This window comes from Cebidichthys violaceus, unplaced genomic scaffold (genome assembly GCF_023349555.1).
Source record: "Cebidichthys violaceus isolate CVI_PGR_0920_01 unplaced genomic scaffold, fCebVio1.0.p SCAF_10, whole genome shotgun sequence".
NCBI lineage: Eukaryota > Metazoa > Chordata > Actinopteri > Perciformes > Stichaeidae > Cebidichthys > Cebidichthys violaceus.
In genome coordinates, this window is record NW_027176263.1 from 15,916,310 (window position 1) to 15,931,811 (window position 15,502).

The 15,502-nt window shown below is 40.7% G+C and overlaps 2 protein-coding genes across 3 annotated transcripts in view; one reads left to right on the forward strand and one right to left on the reverse strand.

Moving 5' to 3' along the window:
* The window catches only part of LOC137885337 (NLR family CARD domain-containing protein 3-like), a 105,937-nt gene that overhangs the window by 58,030 nt on the left and 32,405 nt on the right, over window positions 1-15,502 (reverse strand). The gene's annotated exons all lie outside the window — the stretch shown is intronic.
* On the forward strand, window positions 5,811-13,808 carry LOC137885324 (protein NLRC3-like). 2 transcript variants are annotated; one of them, XM_068727547.1, is made up of 7 exons: window positions 5,811-6,000; window positions 6,203-6,431; window positions 6,574-8,389; window positions 8,487-8,660; window positions 8,806-8,979; window positions 10,647-10,693; window positions 10,832-13,808. In XM_068727547.1, the coding sequence occupies exons 1-7, from the start codon at window positions 5,839-5,841 to the stop codon at window positions 11,371-11,373; spliced, it is 3,144 nt and encodes a 1,047-aa protein (XP_068583648.1). In that variant the 5' UTR covers window positions 5,811-5,838; the 3' UTR covers window positions 11,374-13,808. The 2 variants fall into 2 exon arrangements, with proteins under 2 accessions (XP_068583648.1, XP_068583654.1); XM_068727553.1 differs by having other exon boundaries at window positions 6,586-8,389.

Consider the following 15,502-nt stretch of genomic DNA (forward strand, 5'->3'; position numbering starts at 1 on the left):
ACAGCAACATGTCAAACTGGTTCCGGTGTCCTCATGACGGCCCCTTCCTTCCTGTTCCACTTAGGGAGCTCGTGGTGTCGCAGCTTTCTTCTTCTCTGCTTCTAAAGGTGAGTAAGCGACTCTTTTCACTGATGGACTTTTGGAGGACTCTTTGGTTCTTCAGGTCCAGCAGAAACTAGTTCAAGTGGACTTCAGAGGAGGACCAGTGAAGAAGAACAGAGCAACACATCAGAAAGTCTTCAGTCCGCGTGTCGCTCCTTCTCTCCTCGTGAAGGAACCAAAGTGACTTTTGAATTCAGTCTTAATATTGATATTTTTTCTTCAGTCAGCTGAATACAAATGGATTTAAAGTGAAGTGTCATATGTACAGTACTACGTCATCGTCCGCTCTAAAACTACCGCACATCCCTCCAAGGAGCACTTCCGGTCCGGATTTCAAAGTAAAGGATCTCTTTACTTTACGTTATTTGGGATTAAGGAACAGAACAGTAATTTAAGTTATTATTATTATTATTATTATTATTATTATTATTATTAAGACTACAGTCAAATATAATATGAAGTACTCTTACTGTGTACTATTTGAATAATCTAATGTCAAAGTTCCTTCCAGAGACCAAGGTTCATTCTTTTTGTCTAACTTTAATGTGGGATTCAAAAAGTACCCAGTAAAAGTACTTCATATTAGTTTTGATTGCAGTCTAAATAGTACTGAGTCTAAATAATAGGATCCTAAATTACTCTTCTGTTCCTTAATCGCAAATAACGTAAACTAAAAGACACGCGATCCTTTACTTTGAAATCCGCACCGGAAGTACTCCTTGGAGGGATGTGTGGTAGCGTTAGAGTGGACGATGATGTAATACTGTACAATATGAAACTTAATTTTGGTTAGAACCCAGAGAGGAGGAGCTATTGTTTATTATTACGATGATTATAATAATTATAATTATCATTATTCATATTATTATTATATCATTATTTGTTATCTGTTATTTGCATTATTAGTATCATTATTATGCTTATTATCAATATTATGATTATTATTATTATTATTATTATTATCACCATTATATTATTATCATTATTATTGTTATAATCATTATTAATTATTATGATTATAGTTATAATCATAATAACTAATAATATTATTGTTGATATTATCATTGCTATCATTATTATTATGATTATTATGCTTATTATTATCATTATGATTTTTATTATGATGATTATAGTTATACTGTAATAATACATGTTATTATTGTTGATATTATAATAATAATAATAATAATAATAATAATAATAATAATAATAATAATAATAATAATATTTGTTTGAGTGTTCTGATATGGGGGTCAAGCAGCCGGTATGAGAAACTGGCTCCCTAGCACCCCCTTTTGAAGAGCCCCAACATTGGCTCTCACCTCTGTATGAAATCTGGGCCCAATCCCAGAGTCCCCCCTAAAACTTTAAACCCTGAACTCTCAGGGACTCACTGACTTCACCTGGTAGATGTTTGAGTGTGAGAGGCTGTGAGGGCTTGAACACATCACGTTACCATGACAAAGTCAAAAAGTATCAGGTACAATTGTGGGTATTTATTTTAACTTTGTACTCCCTGATTTAAATGTCTTCCAGGCTCTTTCCTCACGAGATGAGAAGTCATTTTTAATAGTCTATTTACTAATCTAAATTACATCTACATGACATGTTTGAGTCATAGCACCACCTACTGGTAACTGAAAGTAACAGTCTCAATACTTTGGCTTGCTACTCTCAGTAGGTAAACAGAACTCAAATTAGTTTCACACAAATGTAAGAAGTTCATAATGCCAGCCCACAAAGCCGTTGCAACCCATTCTTTGCCATGAACAACAAAGGTGTTTTTCAGGGGCTAATAATGCTCCAGACATCAACAAACTTGGAACGCATATCTAGAGTCCTAATTGTAGTTATATAATGTTGTTTTAGAGTGGGAAGTCGCTCAATAGCACCCCCTACAATATTTCAACGATGCAGCCCTCGCAGTATGTTTCACCTAGATCAGGGGTCGGCAACCCGCGGCTCTTCAGCCCCTCTGTTGCGGCTCACTAATAATGAAAGGTTGTGTTTGATACTTAAGATCTTCTCTAAAATATTCCTCTATAAACTCAAACGGACACATTTCCTGGAAAGTTTTAGAAGTTACATTTTTCAGACTTAGCACTGCGGGGGTCTCTCTCGCTCTCGCATCAAATTTACTTTAATATTAACACTTGCACATAATAGTTTACTAGAATATGGGTCCATAAATGTGGTCATCACACGTCTCTCACTCGTTTCCTCGGTGTCGTGGTTTCTGTTCTCACTCGTAGCTCTGCTGGTGTCTGAAGTCTCTGTCCTACTGGAGAGCAATCCATGTTTTGTTCCTTTATAGTTTATGGTTGTTAACTTGTTGTACAGAACAAAATAAGCATTAAAAAGGAAAGTCCTTTGTTTTGTGTCCATCGTCCTCAAAGCCGCTAACCGTGACTTCAGACGTTCTCTCCGTAGGTCTGATGCCTCCGCTGGACACGCCGCTCACTAATCGCTCCATTAATTAACAGCTGTTTCCTCCGCAGACTTTAACTGAACAACAGCTGCTAGTAAAGACAACACGGTCAGCAACGCCTGTAATCAGTTGTTCATGTTAAATTAACCTGGTAGTCGATCGGTATTCAAGGCTGTTGTTTAGGATTTTTTGGGAAACGGTCACGTGATAGAGGCGTGACGAATCAGGGAAGGACACGTCATGACTGCTAAGAACCAATCAAGTAGTGAACGTGGGTGTCTACGTCATCGTTTCTAAACTTATGCGTTTACGAGCGTCCACACGAAGAGGTAACCCCGGAGTTTTCAAACTCAAATGTAAATGTAGCAAAACATATGCGTTTTCAAATGGAAACGTAATAGTGTGGACAAAAAATAACATGGAAATAAATAACGATTCATTTTATTTTATTTTTTGCACAGTGGACAATCTGTCAAAGGGAACACCTCTTATCTTGGAGTTTGAGGTGATACTGTGTCACTGAAAATAAAAAATGTTTTAATATTTTGTCAACAAAAATGTGTGTGTGGCTCATCATGATTTGCAGACCCCCGCCCTCGGTAAACTATCAATGGATAAATCCAAAAAAAGAAAAGTCAAGGAGGAAAATTCCTCCGTGACTTTAAGTTTGAGTTTAATTCTGCGTGGACGTATTAATTTGCTTTCACTGCCAACGATGCTGGCTTACCTGTATGCTTAATATGTGGCGAGAAATTTACAAACAAAAAATGTAATGTTGAAAGACACTTCCAGAACAAACACACGGCATTTGCTGAAAAGTATCACGCTGGAGATGAGAGAAAAAGAGCGATTTCTCAACTGCTGCAGCAAACTCTCCTCTTCATAAGTTTGATATTGTTATAACAATGAAATGGCAATAAAATGTCAAGAATTGTCTTTATTCTTGTTCTATAATTTTATAAATACAACAAACTATAGTTTTTGTATATATAATCTAACTATATATATATATATATATATATATATATATATATATATATATATATATATATATATATATATATATATATATATATATTACTGTGATCTCAAATAGCTTTTGCGGCTCCAGACAAATTTTATTTGGTGGAAAATAGGGCAAAATGGCTCTTTGGATAGTAAAGGTTGCCGACTCCTGACCTAGATGTACAAAATTGATCATGTATCACATGTAGTCTTAAAATAAGTCTCTTGGAAACAGAAGAACATTTCAAACGTTGAAGAGCTTTTTAAAGTCAGTCAAATAGAAGTGAAAAGTGACATCATCCCCTAAGAGATGCCAATAAAAAGCCACATGAAGTGTCTTCCTCTAGTCTTCAAACAAGCCAAAGACTAGAGAGCATTGTGAATGTCATTTCTTAGAGATGACTCTGCAGCTCAAAGTGACAACAACATGGAAACTGTCCCATGAGTGTCTTTAGTATTGAGGTGAATGAGCTGTGTGTGTTTGTCATGATGAAGAGAAATAATGTTGTTGTGTTTGTGTGAAGGTGTGGACTCTGCTATGAATCAGTGTGAGGACAGAGAGGAGGGAGTCCCTCCCTCTAAAACCAGCCACACCAAAGCTCAGAGGTGAGATGACCATCTCTAACTGTCCACACATAGTGTTCACTTTTTACTGACACCGTCACAGAGGAGTTCACTCAGTTCATTATGTTTTATCACTGAGGTCAAAGTCACTGGTGGTGTTCTACCAGACTTCATTATATTCAGAGGGGTTCTAATCTGACCCTCAAACACAGATTTCAGCATAATGTAGTCCAGTACAAACCACCTTTAACTGAGTCAGTATTATGTACTCCAGTACAACACCACATTTAACTGTTACTTCAGTAATAAACATAGAACTGAATTAACACATTTCTGACACAAAAACTGAACATTATCATGTTTGTAAAGGTAGCATTTAGTGCAGAGCTGTTTTATTGAATTGTTTTAGATTCTACTGATTTACCTAATAAAGTGGACACTTGACATGTTTTACTTCAGTATTTTGGATAAAGGACAAAGTTTAGTCAACATGTACTTGTATCAATACTGTTTTTGTTTCAGGATCCATCAGAGTCCAGAATCTCCTGGACCTGGACCCAGCTGTGTGTCCTTCAAAAGTGATGCATCAATGGAGCATCCTCTTGCTTTAAAAAAATCGTCTGATGGAAAGTAAGAATTCGTAACTGACAATAAGGCATTTCTATCTGAGTGTTTAAAGATTTAACATTTATCTTCAGTTTTTCTACAACATGCTAATTTTTCTGTGCTGTTTTTGTTTCAGGGTCCAGCAGCAGAGACCAGACTGTCCCAAGTCCAGCTGTCTGTCCTTGAAGAGCGACCAGTCAAAGCAACATTTAACTGACTTTAAAGGACAACCTCCATGTGCTGATCAGATGTAAGCTGTAGCTGACAGTAAGAGTCAGGTTATACTAGGAAAGAACTTAATACGACATCTTAATCTAAAGTTTTTCTATTTGTTGTGAAAAGCCGTCCATCATAGAGAGAGGGAGACGTGATGTTGTTTAAATTAATATGGAGATAACTTCTCACATGTTCAGACAGTCTCTCCTGAAGATATTCATAATGTCGACCGCAGCTGTTAACATGAAAAGTGACGGAAATGAATTAAGGGAATAATAAATAAAGAGAGCTGTGAGCAGCTGGAGGTTCTGGGTGCCTTGCTCCAGGGCACTTCAGCAGTGTACAGTGAGGGAAGGAGAGCTACATGGAGGGTTTGGTGAGAGCTGTTGGGACTAAACCAAACTGACTAGTGAAGAAAACAGTGAGCTGAAAGACTGTGCTGTTGATTCTCAGTGGGATCAGCAGGACTAGTAAACCTTTACCACTACAGGGACTCATCTGATCCACATCCAGATATCACTTCATGGACCTTTACCGTCTGTCTGTCTGTCTGTCTGTCCCTGGATTCGAGACTGAGGCCATCAAGGAAATTAGAGGCACCTGACGTGCTGCACAGAGTGTTGGCAGCAAGATTTCGTTAGTCGAACTGATGGCACGTTTTGCCTACTGCCATTCGTTACGAGAATGCTTATTTTTGTTGCACATTTCAAATGTCCTGGCCTTTTGTTAGTATTTGTTTGGTTAAATCCTTGCCTGAGTTTGCGTGACATTTGTTATGGTTTTGAGCCGGACCATAACAAATTGAATCTTGCTGCCAACACTGTGCAGCATGTCATGTGGAAAGAAGCTGGGTCTCCCTCAGGATGGGGCGGGTCTTATAGGGTGAAGGCAGTGGCCAGCTGCCTCCAATTTCCTTGATGGCCTCAGTCTTGAATCCAGGGACACTGAAAGACAGACAGCACCACACACACACACACACTCCGGCAGAGGCCCTGGGGCCGTCACAGTGGACACAATATGAACTGATTCTTCATGATTCTTCCACAGAGAGGACCAGGAGAGCTCAGAGGTTCCCACAGGTCAGTCTGCCCAGCAGCATCAAACACACCTGGACTCCATATTTATGGTCTGTACATGTACATCTACTTTTACATCTATTCTGTTCACAATCATCTCCATGCTGCACTTTGTAGACCAGTGGATTGTCAGTCTGTCCAACATGGATCTGATGTTTGGTTCCATGGTTTTAGTTTGTGTCATTCATAGAATATTGTGTTCCAGCTGCTGGAGGAGAACATTGTCACTTTTGTGAAGAATGAGCTGAAGAAGATCCAGAAGGGACTGAGTTCAGATTACCCAGAATGCTTAGAGAGTCAGAGGCAGGATGAGGAGGTGCTGGAAGGTGAGGATGAAGAGCAGAGGAGGAGCAGCAGAGAGGCATTTGTGAAGATCACACTGCACTTCCTGAGGAGAATGAAGCAGGAGGAGCTGGCTGACTGTCTGCAGAGCAGTAAGAGGATTTCTCTAAAGATTTAACATGCTGGATAAATGGGACGTTTACTAAAGTCTCAAGAGACGGACCAAAATATATTCAGATATGTTGCTATATTTGTATAATAATTTATTTATTGATGTTCTTTGTTTTTATTCAGGAAGTCATTCAGGACTTCTTGCTCCAGTTGGTCAGCGTGAACTCAAATCTAACCTGAAGAAGAAGTTCCAGTGTGTGTTTGAGGGGATCGCTAAAGCAGGAAACCCAACCCTTCTGAATCAGATCTACACAGAGCTCTACATCACAGAGGGAGGGACTGCAGAGGTCAATGATGAACATGAGGTCAGACAGATTGAAACGGCATCCAGGAAACCACACAGACCAGAAACAACCATCAGACAAGAAGACATCTTTAAAGCCTCACCTGGAAGAGAGGAACCAATCAGAACAGTGATGACAAAGGGAGTGGCTGGCATTGGGAAAACAGTCTTAACACAGAAGTTCACTCTGGACTGGGCTGAAGACAAAGCCAACCAGGACATACAGTTCACATTTCCATTCACTTTCAGAGAGCTGAATGTGCTGAAAGAGAAAAAGTACAGTTTGGTGGAACTTGTTCATCACTTCTTCACTGAAACCAAAGAAGCAGGAATCTGCAGGTTTGAAGAGTTCCTGGTTCTGTTCATCTTTGATGGTCTGGATGAGTGTCGACTTCCTCTGGACTTCCACAACAATGAGATCCTGACTGATGTTACAGAGTCCACCTCAGTGGATGTGCTGCTGACAAACCTCTTCAGGGGGAAACTGCTTCCCTCTGCTCGCCTCTGGATAACCACACGACCTGCAGCAGCCAATCAGATCCCTTCTGAGTGTGTTGGCATGGTGACAGAGGTCAGAGGGTTCACCGACCCACAGAAGGAGGAGTACTTCAGGAAGAGATTCAGAGATGAGGAGCAGGCCAGCAGGATCATCTCCCACATCAAGACCTCACGAAGCCTCCACATCATGTGCCACATCCCAGTCTTCTGTTGGATCACTGCTACAGTTCTGGAGGATGTGTTAACGACCAGAGAGGGAGGAGAGCTGCCCAAGACCTTGACTGAGATGTACATCCACTTCCTGGTGGTTCAGTCCAAACTGAAGAAGGTCAAGTATGATGGAGGAGCTGAGACAGATCCACACTGGAGTCCAGAGAGCAGGAAGATGACTGAGTCTCTGGGAAAACTGGCTTTTGATCAGCTGCAGAAAGGCAACCTGATCTTCTATGAATCCGACCTGACAGAGTGTGACATCGATATCAGAGCAGCCTCAGTGTACTCAGGAGTGTTCACACAGATCTTTAGAGAGGAGAGAGGACTGTACCAGGACAAAGTGTTCTGCTTCGTTCATCTGAGTATTCAGGAGTTTCTGGCTGCTCTTCATGTCCATCTGATCTTCATCAACTCTGGAGTCAATCTGCTGTCAGAAGAACAAACAACCTCCCGGTTGTCTGAAGTCTCTAGAGACAAACCTGAACTAACACATCTCTACCAGAGTGCTGTGGACAAGGCCTTACAGAGTCCAAATGGACACCTGGACTTGTTCCTCCGCTTTTTTCTGGGTCTTTCACGGGAGACCAATCAGACTCTCCTCCGAGGTCTGCTGACACAGACAGGAAGTAGCTCACAGACCAATCAGGAAACAGTCCAGTACATCAAGAAGAAGATCAGTGAGGATGCGTCTCCAGAGAAAAGCATCAATCTGTTCCACTGTCTGAATGAACTGAATGATGGTTCTCTAGTGGAGGAGATCCAACAATCCCTGAGTTCAGGACTTCTCTCCACAGATGAACTGTCTCCTTCTCAGTGGTCAGCTCTGGTCTTCATTTTATTGTCATCAGAAAAAGATCTGGATGTGTTTGACCTGAAGAAATATTCTGCTTCAGAGGAGGCTCTTCTGAGGCTGCTGCCAGTGGTCAAAGCCTCAAACAAAGCTCTGTAAGTACACAGACTGTTAGATTCATATATTATAACTTAAAGACGCTGCTATCTTTTCTACTCATTGTTTATTTTTTCTTCATCATTGTCTCTTCAGACTGAGTGACTGTAACCTATCAGAGAGTAGCTGTGAAGCTCTGTCCTCAGTTCTTAACTCCCAGTCCTCTAGTCTGAGAGAGCTGGACCTGAGTAACAACAACCTGCAGGATTCAGGAGTGAAGCTGCTGTCTGGCGGACTGGATAGTCCACACTGTACACTGGAGACTCTCAGGTGACCCTGTGGATTACTTTTCTTGGACTAACTCCTAAGTTTAAAGTTTACACACAAACAGATTTGTGATGACTGTAATAAACATAAACCTTCCGGCCCTCACAGTTCCCTCAGATCATGTGACATGTGTGTTTTGTGTTTGCAGCCTGTCGGGCTGTCTGATCACGGAGGAAGGCTGTGCTTCTCTGGCCTCAGCTCTGAGCTCCAACCCCTCCCATCTGAGAGAGCTGGACCTGCGCTACAATCATCCAGGAGACTCAGGAGTGAAGCTGCTGTCTGGCGGACTGGAGGATCCACACTGGAGACTGGAAACTCTCAGGTATGAAGAGGCCTGCTGCAGCCACAGACAATCAGTCTGATAGAGGAGTTAGAGCTGGAGACTTTTTCTCTGTCACACTGTCAGCCTGGTTAATATGACCCTGACACACCAAGCTGACCTCAACTATCAAAGACTCATCAAACTGTTTGTGTCCCACATCAGACCATCAATACAGACAGAAGTAGTCAGGGAACAGTAGCCAGGATGAGCCAAAACAGGGAGGGAAGTTGATGAAACTGTTGTTTTTCTGGAGCGTTGTCTTGTTTCAACATTAGAAAATAGGACAGTGGTGTATCCTGACACGTCACACTGCAGATTTGTGCGCTCATATCAAACAATAGATGATGTTTTGATGCTTGTGTGTGTGTGTTGCCCTTTAGTCCAGACATTATTGTGAAAAGACAAACAGACAGAAACCATCTGTTGAAACCGTCTTGATAAATCATCACAATAGGAATGTTTTTCTGTTTTTAAAGGAGTTCAGCTTTACCTGTTCGTGGTTTGTTTTGCGCTGAGAGCCAGTTCTCTGGCTGATCAGAGTCGACTTGTTGAAACTACAGATGACTGTCGGCCACAAACGCTCAGTGAAGAACCAACAGCTGATTGTGGACATGGTGTGTCAGAGCCCAAAGAGGTTTATTTAGGACTGGACCAAAGTTCTAGGGGGACACAGGCAGTGCTCTGTGGCTGCAGACGGACTTGAACTGTAATATTTTCACCCCCAGATTACAGATAATAGAAACCAGTGTTGACTGTTGCTAGGAGACGGGATGTGAACAGCTGCGTGCATCCAACCATCCACCCTGACCTCCTCTCAGAGGGTTTGTGGTGCTGTAGTGATTTCAGGCTACTTTCTCCTTTACTTCTGAGAGACAACAGTCATTACTACACAAACACAAGAGGTCGCTTGTCAGGACCAAAACATCCAACAATCAATACTTCTATATTGACAATGGATTAGCTGACTCTGTGTAATGGTGAAGAGTTGTGTAGTGGTGATGAACCCACAGATAATTGTCTCCATCTCTGCAGCTCTACAGAGCTTTTTAGCCTCTTTTAGCTCCTACTTTTGGTCCTGCAGCACATTTTCTGTTTGGTTCAGGTCAGTGTTTCCAGCAGCAGCTGTTTTCATCCAACAAGCTGTGATGAAGCCACTGTTCACTACCTGCTCAGCAGACAGACTCAGTTAGAGACTAGCTGGTGAACATAGTGGAGCATTTAGCAGCTAAAGAGACAGATGTTTCCCTCAGGAGGTGGTGGAGACCAAAAACAGAGCAAAAAGAGAGAGAATAGTGAACTTCCGTTCATCAGGTGACACAAACACAAAAGACTCCTGATGAATCATCATGGTGATGTGTAACTGCTGGATGTGGAAGCAGCTGGTTGATATCATGTTCGACACAACTACTTTATAAGCTGATAATATGTCAGATGTTGTGTTTAAATGGATGATGATTGTCAATATAATACTGATAATGTTATATCATGAATAATTGAACATAATGAGCTGTCATCATGGGCCAATCAGAAGAAGCTCCAGTGAAGTAAAAGAATATGAGCTGATTAATAACAAGTGCTCCATGTGAACATGAAGAACAAAGCTCTGTGTATGAGAGCGATGTAATGTCCATGTTTCCATGCTGCTCTGACCCCCCTCCTCCTTTCAGGGTGGAGCCTGCTGGAGTCCGATGGTTCAGACCAGGTCTGAGGAAGTGTAAGTGTGCTTTGAATTTGATTCATGAAAACAAAGCATCTTCAAACTGTGACATCACTCATTCACATCTCTGATGTCATCATCAACAGATGATAGATTAATAACTGTAGCTGTATTGTGTCTTGTTCTCTACATCAGATTCCTGTGAACTCACACTCGACACAAACACAGTAAACAGAAAACTCAAACTGTCTGACAACAACAGGAAGGTGACACATGTGGAGGAGGATCAGTCATATCCTGAACATCCAGACAGATTTGATGTCTGTCATCAGCTGCTGTGTAGAACTGGTCTGACTGGTCGCTGTTACTGGGAGGTTGAGTGGAGAGGAAGAGTTTCTATATCAGTGAGTTACAGAGGAATCAGAAGGAGAGGAGGCAGTAGAGACTGTAGGTTTGGATGGAATGATCAGTCCTGGAGACTGGATTGCTCTGATGATGGTTGCTCTGTCTGTCACAATAAGACAGCAACACTCATCACCGCCTCCTCCTTCTCCTCCTCCTCTGGTAGAGTAGCAGTGTATGTGGACTGTCCTGCTGGCTCTCTGTCCTTCTACAGAGTCTCCTCTGACACACTGAGCCACCTCCACACCTTCAACACCACATTCACTGAACCTCTATATCCTGGGTTTGGGTTCGGGTCCTGGTCTGTTTCCTCAGTGTCTCTGTGTTCTCTGTAGGAGGGAGAGTCTCCTCCTGGTAGAGAAACTTTCTCTCTGCTGACCAGATAGTTCAGTCTGTACAGGATCACACACAGCTGATGTTAGTACCAACCTGATCTCTCAGTGGTTGTAAATGCAGTTGGAGCAGGTGAGGGGTACCTGAGCTGGTCTGGACTCTGGGGGGTTGAGAGCTCTCTGGGACTTGTGGTGTTGCAGATGGATGTCTGAAGGAGGTGAGCGAGGTCCATGTAATGACCTGAAATGATGTGTTGTCTGAGAGAAGCTGTGAAACATCTTTTACTTTGTGTATGTAAATTCATCATCTTTGACCATTGTGTAACAAATGAACAAACTTTGAGAAGTGACGTTGAAATTCAAAGAAATCAAAGTTTTGTATGATTCTAGATAATAAACCACTTAAACATCATCATGTCAAAGCAAAAATGTCCAAATCCATCCCAGCACTGTATAAAATGAAGGATTTGTTAAATCCAGCTTCATTCTTCACGTTGTATTGTTCACTTTTACTTCATTCATCAATGACTGTGTGCTAGTTTGGGGAAACTCATAGAAACAAATCAAAAGAGAAACAAAATAAGTTTGAACCAAACTACTGATCAAGAACCAACTCAGCTGTTTATTAAATGGAAATATATTATAATTTAGAATGTCATGATTTAACTTTTCATTCTTTAATTTGTATTATTACTCATCGTGTGTTCATTTAATGATGATAATGTTTCAGTGATCTTCATTCATGTATTAATGTGTGATCATATATGCTTTTATAATCACCATTGGTTAAGATGAGTAAATGAGATAATCTTGATTTAACATACTTTGCTCTGATCTTTGTCAGTTTAGGAAACAGGATGTAAGGTCAGATGCTGTAACCATGGTAAATGTTTAGGAGACATCCTGACTGATGTTCCACCAGGAAGACCTGACAGAAACCTTAGAAATAAGAGTTAATTGTTCATGTGATTACAGGACTTAGACATTAGCTGTTGTGTTTGTGGTGAAGCAGTAGGGGTCAGATTAGCATCTAAATGTAGGGTGATAGGGTCAGGGTCCTGAAGGTTCCCAACCACACGGGGTTACTCCTCCAGTGGTGGTCCTTAAACAGGTCCATCCTGGAGTACTTCCATTCCTCCTCCACCTGTTGCTCACACAATCTGTTGATATCCGGCTGTCGGGAGGATCGACTTCTGAGCCTGAAATAAGTGATGCAACAGCAGCTAGTGTTTGAAGCTATGCTGACTTCACCCACACTGACGGGGGTTGTAACTGGTCACCTGGTAAATGTTTCAGTGTGAGAGGCAGAAGGGCTTGAGATGGTATAAATAGGAATGGGACAGCTCTTTGCTGTGACACATCACGTTACTTTGACAACGTCTTAACATGTTCTGAACAATTGTGGGTATTTCTTCTCTATGTTTGACTCCCTGTGTGACGGCCTCTGCTTCTGAGTGTTGTGTTGCTGTGTTGTCTGTCTTTCAGTGGTCCTGGTTCCTGGTTGGTTGGAGCTTGAGACCATCAAGGAATTGTAGTCAGCTGGTCACTGCTTCCGGTCTATAAGCCCCGCCCCATCCTTCTTTTCCCCGTCACCACCTGTAAATGACTCTTAAGAGGTTCTGTTAGTAAGGTGAATATTTCCTACAAACCTTTATTTGCTAGTTACCTAAGATAATCACTTCCTGCTAGCTTTTATTTTATAAGTGCCTTTTACGTTTTCCGTCCATTATTTTGAAGTCTTTCTGGCAAAACCGGAAGCAGATACACATCTCGTCAGAGTAAAGTAACTTGTTTTCATATAAAGAAAAGTGTTCATAAGATATTCCTCCACAATAAGAGTTTCTTTAATAACGGTTAAGCTCCTAGCTGGAACGGGAACGTGTTGTGTGTTTATTGTGTGTTTGATGTATTACTGTTTTAACTAGATGCTAATGTTAGCTTAACATGGCTGAATGACTAAACTGTAGTTTTAATCTAATGCTAGATTTCGTTTTTAAATATGCTGTTATGTGAGAAAAGTTTGATTAATGTCCACATGTATATTTAAATGTAATTTAATGAATGTTTATACTCATAACAGTTAATTTATGTTGTATCTGTTCCGTAGCTCTTACAGTGTTTTCTGGAGATTGGTTAAAAGGAGAAAAAGTAGATTTGTGTTCATCAACATAAGGATGAGAGTTGAGCATAAATAAAGGCCTCTGGAAACATCAGTACGCGTCACCATTGTCCGGCTGGGGTCCGCTACACCACCTTGTGCTACGTTGGACATTTGATCTGCTGTATACTTTTATCACATTTTTATAATAATATAACGTATCACTACCTTAGTTAACCTGGCAGTATGTGTCCCTGCTAGTATCCTTTGTTAGAGTTCACATGTTACATCTGTTAGACTAATTAAATCTTTGTTAAATTAAACTTCTTTCTTTAGTTAATCCTCTCGTGTGCTCCCCTTATTCACTGTGGTCTTAGAGCCAGACCAGAACACTGAGGACTGGACCAGCAGGATACTGGTCTGAGGTCTTCAGCCTGTTCCAAACACCAGAGCATCTTCAACATCTTTGTGTCTCTGCTTCCTTTGCTTTGGCCCTCGTTAGTCGTCAGGATCTCTGCCAGCCGGTTTAGATCCATGCACACTGAGTAACTTGTAGTCCGATGTTTCTAAGTGTCTGGTGATCAGAGGGAGTGTTAACCCGAGTGGTCGGAGAGAACAAGTCTCAGAGTAGTGCAAAGAACATAAGTTCTGAGCACAGTTTAACATTGTGAGAGCATTTGGGACTAATCAACGTGATGAAATAAAGTAATGTTGAGGCCCTTTAATCAGACTCCTCTCCTCTCACTACAGCGTCTTCACATTGAACTGGTTCAGTAACCTCTGTGTAGCATTACAGCCACAGCTCAGCTACTTTAACCTGAGTGGGCCTGGTTTCATCTCTCAGCCTCTTCAACACTTCTCTTTGCATTTCTTTACATTGTGCAGTGGACTAAGACTCAGACCTGGAGGTGAATTATTATTATTAATTATCTTTAATTAAATTAAACAAGGAAATGAACTGAGACGCATTCAGTTGTTACATTTAATTCGATTTTAACTTTATTGAAAAATCAACTGGGACAGAGTGTGTGGCAGGTTAAATATATATATATATATATATATATATATATATATATATACATATATATACACACAGTATAAACATGTCTATATACAGTGTATACATGTATTTACACTGTGTATAGACTGATGATTATGTAACTGCTGACTGAGTTGAAGCTGTTTTCAGTTTTCATTAGTTAAGTTACCTTTTGGAGGGAAAAAAAACTCACTAAATTTATTATATATAAAAATATATGGCTTTGAGTATGTTGACTGTTTTATTTTGAAGTTCCCTTCCTTTTGTGTTTGCTTTGACTTCGTGTCTCTGTGTTTTTCTGTGGATCACCTGTGTCTGATTGGTCTCATCAGCTTTGCTCTGTTCTCTTTGTTTCTTCCACCAATCAGCTTCCAGCTGCCCTCATGTCTGCACACCTGTGTCTTATTGTCTCATTAGTTTCTCTTCTGTTGTTCTCACTTCTTTCATCCTTCGTTTCTCTTTGGACTTTTGTTTCCTGTCTGTTTGTTTGGACTCCTGACTTGTCAGCACTTTTCTTTATTGAAGTATTTTCTTTGAATCAAGCTGCCTGGTCTGTAGTATGTGACACACACACACACACACACACACACACACACACACACACACACACACACACACACACACACACACACACACACTTTTAACAGATGAGATTATTTGATTGATTATTACAATCAATTGAAAACAAAGAAATAATAATGATAATAATGATAATAAAAGCATGTAATGAATAATTCAAAAATAACAGCACTGCAAAGAGAAGAAAACATAAAAAGAAAGAAACAGAGGGAGCGGTGATGTATTCATAATGACTATTTAAAGGCTGAAGAAAAGAGAGAGAGGTAAAGAAAGAAACATTTCTAATAGTGAGAAACTGTTCCACAGTTTAGAGACTTTAAGGATTTGAACTGGAGTGTAGAATGAAGAGCAGTGATTGGTCAGCAGATCTCACAGTTCAGAGGTAGAACAGTGCTTTAACAACAAATAAAATCCTC